Source organism: Limulus polyphemus, unplaced genomic scaffold (assembly GCF_000517525.1).
Source record: "Limulus polyphemus unplaced genomic scaffold, Limulus_polyphemus-2.1.2 Scaffold2078, whole genome shotgun sequence".
NCBI lineage: Eukaryota > Metazoa > Arthropoda > Merostomata > Xiphosura > Limulidae > Limulus > Limulus polyphemus.
Genome location: NW_013667688.1, coordinates 41,750 through 57,950, shown reverse-complemented (window position 1 = coordinate 57,950; position 16,201 = coordinate 41,750). Strand labels below are relative to the sequence as shown.

General features: G+C 31.6%; 1 protein-coding gene across 3 annotated transcripts in view; it reads left to right on the top strand.

Moving 5' to 3' along the window:
• Positions 1–16,201, top strand: part of LOC106465862 (RILP-like protein 1) — a 32,361-nt gene that overhangs the window by 9,508 nt on the left and 6,652 nt on the right. For 2 of the 3 annotated variants that reach the window (XM_013926105.2, XM_022393817.1), the window contains exons 2-6: positions 3,458–3,596; positions 6,932–7,053; positions 12,659–12,862; positions 13,165–13,340; positions 14,143–14,250. In XM_013926105.2, the coding sequence (XP_013781559.1) occupies positions 3,458–3,596; positions 6,932–7,053; positions 12,659–12,862; positions 13,165–13,340; positions 14,143–14,250 (749 nt within the window). Of the gene's footprint in view, positions 1–70; positions 453–3,457; positions 3,597–6,931; positions 7,054–12,658; positions 12,863–13,164; positions 13,341–14,142; positions 14,251–16,201 lie in introns of those variants that run through there. The other variant, XM_022393816.1, reaches the window with a different exon arrangement.

The following is a 16,201-nucleotide window of genomic DNA, read 5'->3' as shown; positions in this document are numbered from 1 at the left end:
AATTAAGAAAGGACTTGTATCACTGAAGTTCCTCGGAAATAATTTATACCGGAAATTAACAAACGAGCAGATACGCAGCAATAACTTAATATCATTGTCTGTTTAATGGGGCAGTTTAGCCAACTGATCGTTAGATTTTGAAAGTACGTCATTATAGTGACGAATATCAAACAATTTTATGATCCAATTATTAGTACATTCTTGACGTCGTGCATATGCTGTTCGTTTTGACCGTTAAACCGGCCAAGTGTAACAGCTTTAAGATATGCACGTGTAGGAAGTGATCGGGTAGGCTTACCACCTGTTCTGCCTGCAAGGGGCATATCTGCGAATAGTCGTACCTGGAGCCAGCTAGATTTGGAGATGAAGCAAGGTTGGCTATGTGTGGATTATTGTGCTACCTAACCCTTTTTGTCTGCGGATGGGCCGTTGCCTTTTTCATAAAATCACGGGTGAGAATATGTGTGTATGTCCTTCAGGCTTCAGATCTCGATATATTTATAAAAAATATAGTTTCTTTTTTTTCTTTGAATGAGATTATTGTCACAGATGTTGGCAATACAAGTGTACTTGCCGCTTGTGCTTATCAGTTTAATCGCTTTCGCACAGGCCTGTATGCACGTTCTACCCTCATTAGATGTATACCTTAACATAGTAGAGCACTGTGTTTATGGGCCTTAAAGCGTATCGAAAGAATAGAAAAAAATAAATACGTGACAGGCATTCACAAAACCAATTTTTTTAAGATTACAAGTCATTGTTTTAAGTTATTTACTTTGACTGCCGACATAGAAAATTATCGTAAATATTTTAAAACTAAATTGACCCATAATATATTAATATTCATGAAACTACAGAGAAGATATAAACTCGAATAGAACATAATTAGCAAGATTTATCTATTTTCATTTTATGCGTTTCAAACATAAGGGAAAAAAGTTATTGAAGATTTGTTTTACCCTCCATCCCCAATTTTTCTGTAAATAACTTGTTTACTTAAATTGCGAACTAATTTCATTAAGTTCGCTGTTATCGGTGGAAAGTAATAGTAAATCACGGTGACCTTAAATCACATTAGCCGAACTGTTTGTAAATATACAATAAACGTTTCATGCAAGAACGATATCATTACAAGGTTATTCACAAACCGATATAAAAAATGATGCTGAAATTGAATGATAAATTGACTTCATTCAACACATAAAAACACTACCTTTTTGCAACTCTCCCGAAGTCTAGCTGCGAAATGGTTTATTTTTACTGTGTTACGATATACGCGCAAAACTTTGATGACGTAATAACCCTACTGTTATGTTTCCAAGTATGAATGGAGCTAATTAGCTATTGTACTTTCATGTCCAAAGTTTGTCTTCATCTAATTTTTGGTTTCAGCATTTCTAATTTTAATAATATAATGTTAATTGTCTCAGTTGAAAAAATCTAGAAGATTTTAAACTCTTGAATTAGTATGAAACGTCATTGCAATTTTGAATTTTTTTTATTATTTTAGGATGCTTTTATTTGGGAAAAATGTCAGTGAAAGTGGAAAGATTAATTTTACATCTAGTTACTTCATTTACATGTAATGTAGATCAGGGATGGGATCCTCAAAGTCTTTCAGTGAAAGTCCACCTTTGATGGACTTTGCAAAAAATTAACAGAGGATAATTACCAATGAAAAAACAATTCTGGTATAATAATGATTCTACACATACATTTGATTTTGAAACTGCTCCATGACTTTAAATCACTCATTCACAAAACCTTTATAGTACAAAAAACATTCTGGTGATAAAGGTTTGTAGTTTGTTTTCAGTGTTTGCTAAAGAATATGAATGTAAAGCATTTGTTAATAGACTAAGATTCTTTTAGTATTTTACTTATTTTTAATTTAAAAAAATATGACAACAACCGATGCAACATAGTAAATTACCATACAGTATGATGGATGAATTGCATCTTCCCAATCCTTTGTGACCCTTTTTGAGCTTTCTGCGCCCCTTCCAGTGGGTGGGTCACAACCTACATTTTGAGAACTCCTGATGAAAACCATTCTAAAGATTGTTGGCAATACATTGTGGTATTCTCAGGTTAAACAGATTTCTGCAAAGAGTATTAGGTAGGTTTGCTGTATAATGGGATTATTGGCAGGATAATTCATGAGGTGATACTGAATTTAACTAAACTGACTGAATTTTAAGCTAAGAAATAAAGATTTCACATGATTTGTAACATGAAATAAAAACAGTCTTTGTTTACCAAATGAGTTTGTTTTCAGATTTGATGTTCCAATAGTTAAGTAGTTTTTGGATAACCAGAAAGAGACTGTTTTCTCTAAAGCTTTACATCAATGGGTTTAACAAAGTTCCACTGTCTTGTGTGAATATATGTATGCAACCAAAATTCTGAAAGAATTATTGAGAAAACTATTTGAAAAAGTGATAAGAAATGATATATGTAACTCTTTAAATATTTAGTGATCCAAATGTTTTGACTTACTGCTTTGGTACAATTTCCATCTATACCTTATCTTTTCTTTCTGGAGATGAAGAGAAAGGTTTAAGAATTAACAAGTGATTGATGTAGTAATTATGAATATGAAAGAAAAGGTAAGAAAAAGCAATCAAATATTGTGCGCAAAGAATATAATTTGCATGTATTATATTTATAAACTTAAATATTCAAATGTTGTTACATTTTTCAGATTACTTAATTGTATTAGTTCCATGTAGCAGCTATTCTAATTTGTTTATCATTTTTAGGAACTCTAAACTTGACAGGGAAAACAGGTGACAACAACATAAGTTGTGTTAGCTTTGTTGTTTATGAATGATTAAAAATCTGTAAAGTAGTAGATATACTTCAGGAAATGAATGATTAGGAAAACAGTTTTTTCAGTTAGAACCTGTTCAGCAACAGTTTGGTAAATCATTTTCATAGAAATGTCGGTAACCTGCTGGAGGTAGTATATGAGCATGCTCCACACATTACTAGAAATTATTAAATTCTTGTAAAGGCAATATAGAAAATAGCTCAATGTCCTGTCATTTCAGTTGTAACCACATTAAGGTTAATGTGTTTTCCTTCCACTTAAGTATGTCAGTTAATCAACCAAAAGAACCAGTAACTTGCATATACAAAAACAAGTAATTGAATGAAGTAGAAAAGTTGAATTGATGAACGTTCTACAAAGTAACATTTCTCAGAGACTTGCATGTAATTATGACAAGTTGTGGTTGTAGAAATTTTTTATACTTGTGGAAAGTTGAACAAATTGGTTATGTTTGGAAAAACTTGGATGAGTAGACTATGTTTGTATGATTTTAGATAGTTTTGTTGTATTTATTGAAACTTGAAGTTATTGCACACATATGAACTTAGTAAGTCTGTTGCATTACTAAGAAATTTAAGTAGCTTATTGTGGTTCTAGAAGTTGGAAAAAGTTTTGTATTTGTAGGAACTTGAACAAATAGAAGATATCTGGAGAGAAGAAACCAACAAGCTAAGTGAACTTGTGACAGAGCTAAAGGAAGAAAATTTGCGACTGTGCAGTTCACTAAAAGAAAAAGAAAATTCCCTTTCTGAAAAGTCATCAAGTAAGAAAAAAATAATTGTATGTTACTTGTTTTGTGTGAATTTATGATTGCACCATTTTATTTTTTGTTTAGCTCTTTATCAATAAACTTCTGTGTTATAGTTTTAAGTGTAATTTTAAATATGGAGCTTAAGAATAATTTTTTTTCATCTTAAGTTTTAGAAATGTTAAATTATAACCACAGTGTTTTATTAAGCCTAAAATGTGTTCAAATTTCATATTTTAAGAAACTAATTCAAGTTTTAAGCATTTTTTATATAAAAGACGAAATAAATTAAAAAGTGACAATAAAAAACAACAAAGTTCTGCATTTCTAATGCAGAGCAGTATAATGTATAACAAAAATTTAAATGGAGGACATGCACATTGTATATTTTCCTAAAAAATACTCTGTCAGTTTTAAGTGACAATGTTAGCCTGACTTTAATTAGCATGGACTGTCTAGTAAAGTTTAGTTATAAAATATCACATTATGAGAAAAAGAATTGTAGTTTATTAACTTTGGCTATTTAATAGAGATTATTTATAACCTTTACATGCCACTTGGTGGCATAGTGGTAAGTATGAGGTCTTATCATGTTAAACATCAGGTTGCAATATTAGTGATGGTTACGGTACAGATAACTCATTGATAGCTTTATGCTTATCAACAAACAAACAAACAAATATTTTAACCAGTGCAAATGAAAAAAAGAATTGTCAGTTGTCAACTTTATTTTGACCAATAGGGATTGCTTAATAAAAATTACATGTAAATCATCACACTAGTAAATGAATTGTCACCTGTTAACATGATTGTAACTAACAATGATCATTTAATAAAAACTATCAAAGACACTCATGCTGCTAACATGTCACCTGTTAACATGATTGTAACTAACAATGATCATTTAATAAAAACTATCAAAGACACTCATGCTGCTAACATGTCACCTGTTAACATGATTGTAACTAACAATGATCATTTAATAAAAGCTATCAAAGACACCCATGCTGCAAAGGGCATTTATTTCTTTATCCTTATGGGGATGGTGTGTTAGTGCATCATATACTGGCAGTAGCAAAGGGGAAAACTGAAATATTTGTTAATAAAAAGTTAATGAAGTCAATGGTATTAGAATCTCTCTGTGGCATACCCAAGAACCCTGAAAGGTCAGAAAGTTGGAAAGTTTTTGTCATGGACCTATATGATAGCGAAATGCAACAAACATATTGTTGATAAACATGCTTTGTATTCTCTATTAGAAATACCTATACAGCTTATCTCTCTTTTGTTAACTTGTTTTCAGGGTTACTGATGAGGAGTGGAATTCTCAGAAATTAGTATAACCCAATAAAACGTGTTGATCAAAGTGTAGATTGAACTGGACTCTCTTTGAACTTGGACAACAAGATTAAACAATTTTTCAGAATACTAAGTTTATTTATTATACATGCTATTGTGTGGCTATATAATGTGAAGAACTGAATAGTGGCCAATGACACTTTTTCTTCACACTTTTTCTATCCTGTGTATAGGTATTTCTCATTGTGAATACAAACACGTTTATACCAACAGTATGTTTGATACTAGTAAAAATATTAATTGTTGTTACATAAATCATCTCCTGCTTTAGGTTGCTTATACATAAGACTTGGTAACTTTATATTTAACATTTAATTTGTTTTTGTGGTATGTAAAGAAAGCTGTCTACATAGATTATAAAGAGAGAGAGAGAGAGATCTTAACTTTAATGCAGTGTATGTAATTCTCAGCTACATGTTAACCCTAAAGTACATGTATTACATATTTTACATACTTATTATGCTACTTAAGAAACCTAAGTTGATCACATTGGATATACACCAACTATGTATTATAATTATACAGTACAAATTAAATCGGCTTATGCAAAGCTCAAAATTAACACTAGGAAATTGATAGTTAGTAAAACAGTTTTGTTAGTAAAGCTTAGAAATTACTAGAAAAATTGTTGTACATTTCAGAAAGAAAGTTTACAGATTCTTACTGTCAAGTGCCAATACACCCATATTGCATACAGTTCAGATATTTAAATATTGTAATATTCTGAGTACAGAAGTTTACTATAATTGTGATTAAAGAGGTTGTTTCACTTGCCAGCGCTATGTCAGTTTTGTAATCCCATTTTAATGACATGGTATCCAGACTAAGTTTCAGGAAATGAAGATAGTAAAACCATAGCTTCAATGTGTTTGATTGGTTGCCAAGGCACTTAGCACATTGGCCAGCCTACTAGACGTACATCATCTGGCATCTGCAATGCAGTATAGCTGGTAGCATGATTAGAAGTACTGTGCCCAAGTGGCTGCTTGCTGGAAGTAAGTACAAAATAGAAATCATGTGAACTTATTTTCTGCATTTCTTTTAATTTGTTCATGATTAACACAAGTGTTAGGCCTATTGGCTTCTAATGTCTTCCCAGCTTTTGGCATTTAAACCATAACTTTCAATAATAAGATACACTTTTAGCCATGGCATAGTGGCTCATAGAATGGCTCTGAGTTTTGTTTTGTTCTGCCCCCCCCCCCCTTTTTTTTTTTCAAGTGCAAACTTTTAGCTCATAGCTCTGTCATCTCTTGACCAAGTTGAGATCTAATTACAGTTTTGGATTCAGGAGGTCAAACACTTTCGATTGATGTATTCACGATGCCCAAGGTCTTATAGATTAATTTACTCTAATCCTGCCTGAAAGAATTTCAATTTGAGGGTAGGCTGGTAGAGATCCTGATGAGTAATAAAATTGAATTTGGTATATGTGAACCCCACTGTTGGTATTGCTGGAACACAAAAATATGCCTAATAAAAAGGAAAATAAAGGTCTTCTAGATTAATTTACTCTAATCCTGCCTAAAAAAAATTCAAATGCTGTGGCTATTGAGGATTCTCTCTTATATTAGTGTAGGGTGGTCATCAGCAATGAAATACTGTAGACACTAATGACCTAAGTACACCAGTTTCCACCCAAATCAAGAAGTATCTTTTAACTTTTGTGAAATAGTTTTAATAAAACCAGTGTTACATCCAGTTAAGATGATGCTGAAGATTTATACATATAATTAGTATGTAAATACATATTTATTATACTTATTAACTTTTATTACATTTAATAATTTTATCTGACCCAGGTGTATAGTTAATTTCCAAGAAGATTAAAGTTATTGATAGTAGCAGTTGCAAATTTGCTTGTGGGAAAAATTAGCAACCGTTTGCTAGTATCTTCAGAAGTTAAGGTTGAGACCTTTAATGTATTGTGTCAAGATTTCTGTTAAAACTTGTAAACATTTCATTACACAGAATGTGTCTGTATCTTTTAGGCTGTGTATCAGAACAGGAACTAAAGATTGCACAGAAATTGAAAGAAATTGTAGATAGACAAAGAGAACAAATAGAACAAAAAGACCAAGAACTTCATCAGAAATGTAATGATGTAGAAGTGGTAAGTAATTCAAAGTAGTGCTGATTGTGTTAAATATTGGTATACATGGTTCAAGTTAACCATTGATTATTTCCCCGAAAGGTGGTCAAACTTGCACCATTATACAGTAGTGTGTTGTCTGTCAGTCAGTCAGTAGACACTTAATGTTGCAATTTGTATTGTTGTGACATCAGTAAAAGGTGTGCATGTCATGAATTATGAGAAAAATTATACACTCTGTAGGCTACAACACAGCATGACACATGAACTTCAAAAGTAATAAATAAAAATATTTTTTACTGTAATTTTATTTTTATTTACTCTTGAAACGGGACACTTTTGGGAACCATGTGGAAGTACATCTAGTGTTAATTTCTCTGTTGCTATATGGATATTTCTAATTACCCACCAATCTTGTTAAGTAATCTCTTGTTATAGAAATATTTTAATGTACCCACAATAGTACTTTTGTTTTGGTACTGGTGTTGAAGTTTTCTTTTTGTGATATACATGCATAATGCTTAAAGTTAGTTGTAATGATGCAGTAAACACCCTGTATTGACTTTTTAAGTACACTTTTTTGTTAGTAATGATGTAAGCACCTTGCTGTCATATTGGCACTGTAAGTATCATGTTTTTTTTTGTTCATGCTTAAGTACAATATGTTGATACTAATGTTGTAAGTACTCTGTTATTATTCCAATGCAATTAGTACCTGAGAAGATCTGTCGTATTTAGTAATTATATATTGCATTTTTTTTCTTCATATTCAATACTGCTGTTTCATGCATTTTGTTTCTATTCCGGCACTTTGTAGATGCATTTAAGTACAATTACTAGAACTATTATATATATAATTATTAGAACTATGCCATGCACTTGTAGGTGTAATTTGATACAGTTAACAGAACTACTTTTTTATTAAAAGCATTGTTACTAAGAACTGTGAAAATGCAGAAATACAGGACATCAGTGTCATAGAAATAATTCTGTTACAAAATAAGTTTGAGATAAAAGTACTGATAGCTTTGGAGTCAGAGAAAATTAAATTTTATAAATAATTTTGTGTTTGTGTGCTCAATTTTTAAAGAATAATTTCTGTGAAAACATATATATATATATTTATGAGAGATCAACTGAAATGTGTATCTTACAGACAAAGTTTAAGATATCAATTTTATTTTATTCAGACAAACGTTAATGATTTGACAGTTAATTATAAGAATGAATTCAAAAACAAAAATTGTTTAGCTATTTTTTTCTTGTGCATAACAGGTTAAACATTATAGACTTTGAATAGAAATGGAGATAGTCTTACATTTGTTATCAGTTAAACAATTGCAAAGATAAAATATCTATCAAAATGATCACTGATACAAGATAAAGTACTTAGCTGAGAGCAAACACAAGTACATAAGGGTGGGATTGCAACTTTAGCTCTGTATATCATGTATGTTAAACCTAACATTATCTTGTATAACTGATGTATTTTGCCTTTTTTATGTTAAAATACTGTAAAGTACTGAGTTTATCTATAAAGCTGCACAAAACATTACATATATTTCATTAGTATGTTTCAGGCTTATATTTTTCTCAAGTTACATACTTTCATTAAACTTAGGTTGTTCGCTATCATATTCAGATGCCTAGAGAGCACAAATAGTGGTATAAATGCTGAAAATGTTAAATTTTCAAAACCCTGGCATATGAAATTTGAATAGTCCAGAAAAACAAAAATAAATCTTATTATTCTATGAAAGCTGCAATAATAAAGACTTTTGTTATGAAAAATATAACTTTTTAAATTGAAACCAGTGAGTTATAACACTTCTTATTCATTTATATGGTATATTTCATTAAGACACTTTCGTCAAGCCTAGCAAAAAATGTGAAATGACATGAACTGTTTACTCACACAACTTGCTTTTTTTATTGTCTTAAACACAACTGAAAGAAAACTATATGGTTAAATGCTCCACATTTTATGAATATATTCCTATTCTATACTGGTACTCTACATGATATTATAAAAAATATATATATGTATGTATACAAATCAATTCCACCTAAGTTTTTAAAGATGTAAACTAAGGTTCATCATAAGCCATTTTCTAAAGTTTTAATTTTATCATAAAACATTTTAACACCTATCATTTGTTCATTGTAAACAAATGCTTCAGTTTAAAATTATTTCATTAAAAACAACTGATTGGCATTTTTAACTGAAAATAAACTGGTCAAAAGCTGCAATTTGTAAAAACTATTTGTCAACAATTTCTAGATTTGCTCACTAGTTTGACAAATGTGAACTGTTACTTCAAAGTTTGAATACAGCATAAATGACTATTACCTGATTATACACAAATCATTTGTTTCAGAAATACTATTCACCTTTCTACAGAATAGATAGCTATTACCTGGTGCCACTACCTAAAAAAATCTTTTAAACACACAACAAACCTTGAACAAAACTCCCACTACCACATGTATTAACACATACTGCTCCAGCTTGTGATGTAATCATCATGGGATTATAGCCCTCCATCAGTGGAAGAGCAACATATCCTCCATACACTGTAAATTCCATGAACACTAGCAATTCAACAAAGACTTTTTCTTTTCCTTAACTCTATTTTGTTTATACACATTTTTTCATTGAGAATTATGGACTTTTCCATTTATTATACTAAATTTTCATTACCATTTATAGTGTAGTCTTTCTTTTCTGGATTATGAAAAGGAAATATATAAAATTTTGAACATTCCAGTTAGAATAATGGCTGGAGACGGCTTAAATGGGTAATGAAAAAAACTTTAATATAAGTTTAACATGACAGCAAATGTACAACGTTTCGACAAGGTTTTGTCATCAAACCGTGTCGAAACGTTGTACATTTGCTGTCATGTTAAACTTATATTAAAGTTTTTTTCATTACCCATTTAAGCCGTCTCCAGCCATTATTAGTCTCAAAGTGGGTTCCTCGTCATCGAATTCCAGTTAGAACTTTGATTTGAATTATAATGATTTGATTTTTCCTCATAATCAAACTATGGAATTCTGGTACATGTCCCTCATTCCAACTGTTGGCCACCTGTTTCCTGTTCCATCTTTCCCTTAAGATATTTTTTTATTCAAGCTTCTGGTAGATGCCATACTGACCTTGGATGCCTCCTTCACTTTTTACTAGGAAGAGGTTAATATCATTCTCCATCCACTCTTTCCTGCTCAAAAGTGATTGGATACTTCCTCCATTCACTCCCTTAACTTTTTCCCTGTATTATCATTCAGCTCACAAACATTTTCTTTGTCCTCTAAGAGTAGTTCCTTGTTACCTTGCTTGTGCTATTGTTTTTGAGGTAATCAGTGACATGTTTTTTTGCTGTGGAATTCCTCTTCCTCACATGACTCATCTCCTTCCACTTTGACTGTGGGTTAATCAATTTATCCAAGTACTATATTCTTCCCTGGGGAATGCCATTTTACCTTTATCAAATCTCCTTCCATCTCATGGCTTCTCTTGCATCTACCCAATGATATCCATTAGATAAGATCTTGAAGATGGGGATGTGAATACCCCCTCCCCAAACACACATTGGTAGCATATTATTTACACCACATTGCAGTTTCATCTACCTCTGGTTTTCAGTTCTTTCCAATTGTTATTCTTCAGTTTTCTCAGAGGATTTAAGAAGGTGAGTTGCTAATTTTTCTCTTTCTGCAGGTCCCACAACCACATTTGAATATATTACTTAGCCAGTGTTACTTCACAGGGAATACTTCCCTATCTCTCCTTCTCTTAAAATCCACATTGAGTGGAGGATAGCTACAAATGTTGAACCCATCCACCCCTGCTCAGTGCCTACTGTTGAGATGGAATTTTTCCACAAGTCTGTTTCAGCTTCTCTCTCTTTATGTATTACCTTTCAGACAGTATTTCAGGGGGAAAAATAGCAGCTCCAGCTTTGATCCTGCCTTCACACCTGGCTAGCACGCTGTCCTTTATCTTGGTAAACCATTGCACAATAATATTGTGGACCATTTGCAGATGATAGAAAATTCACATTCAGTCTACATTCCTTTCCAGTGTTCTCCCATACACAAATTTCTCTCCCCTTTTTCTTCTAGTGGATTAATGGGAGGATCCTTGCTTCCTCATTTCTAAGCTGCTGGTGAGATTTATATAGAGAGAGTTCCCCCCTTTTGGGTTAATGCAATCCCACTGGTATAAGACTGAATGGACACACTCTTCAATCAGAAGTAGGGCTGGTGTGTTACCTGGAAGTGTAGTACCGGCCATTACATTACACAATGAACCGTGCCTGAGAAGGATGTTGTTTGCAATCAAGTGATGCCCCATTAACTCCAAATGGATGACACACTTCACGAGTTTTCCTTACTGATGCTATAATTTCAGAGAGTAATTCATCTTTTCAATTTCTTTATCAACACTAGTCCCCTCCACCGTCTAATCAGTGTGGGATTATAGCTTTCAGTTCTGTGGCGAGATGAATAATGTTATTGAAGCTAACATTTCCTTACCTAAAAATGTATTCAAAATAAATCCTCACTTCACGCAACCTCTCACACTTCTTCCCTACTTCTGGTGTGTTTCTTTTGCTTTGTCAAAAATGAGCTTTTGTTGAGATGCTAGTGCTCATGGGGTTTACTGTACATAGAGGATGTCTCTCCTGTTGCTGGAAGGCTATAGTCTAATGAGAATTACGCTGTAGGTTGGTGCATACACAAAAATGTTTATGGAGTGATAAGTATCTATTTGAAATACATTTTCAGATAAAGGAAAATGTTAACGTTTGCCCCCTCCTACATCCTTTTTATACAGTTGATTTAAAATTTTCTGCTGGATTTAGAACATGATTAAAACAATCATATTACTTATAAGCAGTAGAAAAATATTTAGTGGAAATTTCTAATAAACCATAAAATTTGGCAAAATATACGAATTTGTTAACTAGAATTGTAAATTTTATTTTCAAACTTTTTCAAGTATTATATTCAATATAGCAGAATTTAACAAAATAATATTTTCTGAGTTATTAGGTGTCACTTCTTTAAATCTGTGAAATAACTTTTTAAAGTCATTAGTTTCTCATTTATAAATCAAGGTACATTTTTATAGAAAATATTGCATGTTGACGGAGACATTTATATAAAATGTACATTAAAAAATGTGCTACTTTATGAGATCTAATGGTGAACAATACAGCTAGAGAAGTGACAAATAATAAGTGTTTAATAAGACCTCCATTTTGATGTACATGTTAGCAACAACAAAAATCAACTTGATTAAAAGTGGTTTGGAAAGGCATAGTAAAAAACTGACTGAAATATTTTGTTGAGTGTTATCATTTGCTGAAAATGGTTGTTCTTGCACTGACATATTTGTAAAATTTGAGATTCTTATTATAATCACAATATTTTGTGGAGATTGTAATTCACTTCTACTTAAAACGTTATTTTGAAGCTTATATAATTTTCGGTCATTTGTCCACATTACAGACAAGACTAATTGTGATTTTCTGAAACAAGTTTTAGGAACATCACCCAGTTGCTTTCATTAATTTCACTTGAATATTGTTATATTCTGTACATGTGTTTTTCTGTCAGCTTCAGCTACAGCTACAGAAGCTAGTGCAGTTTAACAAGGACTTGCGAAGGAAACAGAAGCACCAACAGTGTCAGATGAAAGCCATAGTTGAGGAAAAGGTGGAACTACAAGTGCAGCTGGAAGAATATCAGAGCGAGCTTCAACAGTTACGTAGCCAACTAGGAGTGGCTGTAAAAGAAAATTTAGAATTGGCACAAGCTGAAGTAGGTTGGATATATATATAAATTAGTTTACAGGACATCTTAATAGTTAAGTACAATACTTTTGTTATTTAATGTGAAATAAACTAGTAAAAGATGCAAAAACATTGTTTACATTCAAGTGAATTTATTTTAGCAGGGCAGGATACAAAATAAGCAACTTTAGATTGATTATCTCTTTCTCTTCTACTGGCACTAGTACAAGAAATATGACTTACCTATCTTTAACAAGGTGAACTAAAACAATAAACTTATCTTCAAACACACTTAAGTAATATAAGATGCATAAACTTTATTTTCAATAGAGTGAACTTGTTCCAGACTCAAAAAGAAAATTTGTGATTGACCTAGATGATCCTGAAAGGCCACAATTTACAGTAGATGAGCTAAAAAGAATCATGTTTGAGAGAAATGACCTAAAAGCCAAGATAAGTGAACTTCAGGATGAGCTAACTTTGTACAAACCCCAACCTCCATCAAAGTAAGGAACAGGCAGTAAACATTGTTCTGCTATCTCTTCATTGTAAAAATTAAACACAAGACTATATAAAGCTTTTATATCATGTACAGAAACATGATGAATGACAGATACATTCCTAGTTCAGTGGTATAAAATGTTTAGGTGGTGAAGCAGTAAGGCTCTCAAAATCACACTTGACTGCAGATATATTTTTCTCACATTTTTCTTAATTACTTGTTATTAATTCTGAATAAAATGTCTGTAAAAACAGCGTTTCAAGTTTTCCCTTTTTGTGCCACATGTCACTGTCTAAGAAGCATTTCATTCCATATCAGAGCTGAAATGCTGTTTGAAATTTCTAGCTGGGTAGTGACTTGTGGGGAATAAAAGGTAGATCTAAAAGGTTATTTTGACACACTTTTGATTTCAAGTTATTATTAGACTAATAAAAAGAAATTTCTGCAATCAAGTATGCTTTCAATCATTTTTGTTTGGCCTGAAGTACTTTGTTAATTCACTAACCAGGTGTTTTACACCACTGCAGTAAGTTTCTTTATACTGTAAAAATCTTAAATTTGAGTTGCTATTCATACCTCTGAATCAAAGTCCACGATGAACCAACTAAGAGTAATGTATGAAAAACATCTGTAGTAAATTCCAAGAAAATCTTTTTGGTTAACCACAAAATTTGCTGGTTGTGAAACTTTACTAAAATGATGTGTTTATTTCAAGCATAAAGGAAAACATAACTCATTGAAATAATCGTAACAAAAAGGGGAAGTATATTAACAAATTGATAAAGATAACTTGTAATCAATTTTAGATCAGATGTTGTAGATCCAGTTGAGGAACTTCCAGTGCAAGGGCCAATAAATAAAGAACCAGAAGAAAAGTTGTATCCATCAACAAAGCCCTCTGGAATTCGTCGTTTGTAAGTATATGTGAATTTTGTTTCTTAATTTTAGAGTTAGTTCTTGCCTTGTTTGGTTTGTAACTGGGATCTTGTGGATATAATCTTTTTGTAGTAGGCCAATGTCTATCAGTAAGTAATTATGAAACCTCTCTTTTCACCTTTGGTAACTAATAATTAATTCTGATCAGAGTAGGCTATGTACTTGGAGCAAAACTAAAAATTAATCTGGCAACCAGTAAGTTAGTTAAGTACACTTTTCTTGCATCCTCTGTAGACCTCAAAAGTTGTGATTTAGGATAATCACATTATCATATGTACTTGTGTTTCTTTATGGTTATTTCTTGCAGGTTATCTGTGACATGTATGTCTGTAATGATTAAAACATGTCCTGTGAAAAGAAGTAAAAATACTTAACCAGTGGTGGACAAAAGATAAATTGGAAGTGTTTTTTTACATGGCACAGTAACCAGGGATATTTGTTGTCAAAGTCTTTTTTTCTTTTAGGCTTCTGTACAATCAGCAGTGACATTATTTTAAATCTTGTTGAGACTTAGTTAAGTCAGCAATAAAATTGGTAGATATCCTGTTGAGGCTCAGTTATGTTAGCAATAACATTGGTTGAAGTCCTGTTCGGGCTTAGTATAGTCAACAATAACGTTGGTGGAAAGGTTGTTGAGACTCAGTTAAGTCAGTAATAGCGTTAGTGGAAATTCTATTGAGGCTAACTTCTTTCAACAATAACAAAGGTGAAAAATTTATTCAGGGTCAATTCAACCAACATTAATGTTATCATAACTTCCAGTAAAAGAAAAGATCAGAACTAAATCATAATTTAGTACACATTGTAGCTAATTCTAATCATTATAAAACTTATAATGTTTATATTGGATTGATTCATCATTTGAACATCGTCAGTATTATTAATATTTTAGGCCATAATCCCAATAATATATCATGAGGTACAGTCAGCTTCGGTTAATTGTAAATCTGTATACTAAGCTACTAATGCAAAATAATATTCATAAGTGTAAAAAATAAATAAGTGTATATCCATTAGACATTATAATAAATTCTATTAACTCTTTCAACCTGGGCTCGGTCCTTGGCACCGACCTTGTAACCATTTTGTGCTTGTTATAGTTTTCATGCTATAACTTATAAATTAGTAAGCGAATGTTAAAGACATTTGGCAGTTTATCAATAAACATTACAATGCTTTCATACACAAAATATCTATTTCTTTGGTCTTTAAAGGAAAGTTTTCTCGTGCCTTTTTCTTTTCACATCTTGCCTATCTATCATGCAAAGTAATTTTCATCTTAACATTAAAAATACTTTTATATATCAGAAAATTTCGAAATTTCACATGCGAAATCTTTATCAAACGTTTCTTAAGAAAAAACACTATATTTTATCTGTTATTTTCAGTAATTAATCTCTGTACGGGTTTGGTAAATTTGTCCGATCTCGGAACCACCATAAAAAATTAGGAAATAAATATAAATTATGCTTCTTTCATTCTAGAATGCAAATTATAACACAAAAACAAAAATAGCTTAAATCTCATAACATTATACATTTATAATATTGTCCTTTCACCCGTGTCCAGCTAACAATACAGAAATTAGAATGACATGGCTCACGTGCACTCATGTTACTGTATCAAATAACATAAAGGTTACCTTTGGTCTGTACAAAGTAACTTTTCTTGGTTGTGTTTTAGTCGACTAGTATTTTGTAAAATACAGTCACATTTCAGTTATTATACATTATATATATGTATATAGATTATTGCTATTTTGATATAAGTTCTTAGTTATTTTCCTAATACATGGAACAGTAGATAAAGAAGTAAAGCAAACAATTATCTCTTCTAGTTACGACCTTTGTACTCAGTTGTTGCTTGCTGTAGGTTGCTAAGCCTTTAAATATTTTGCACATGGAGGACATGAAACAAAATATTTTTTGT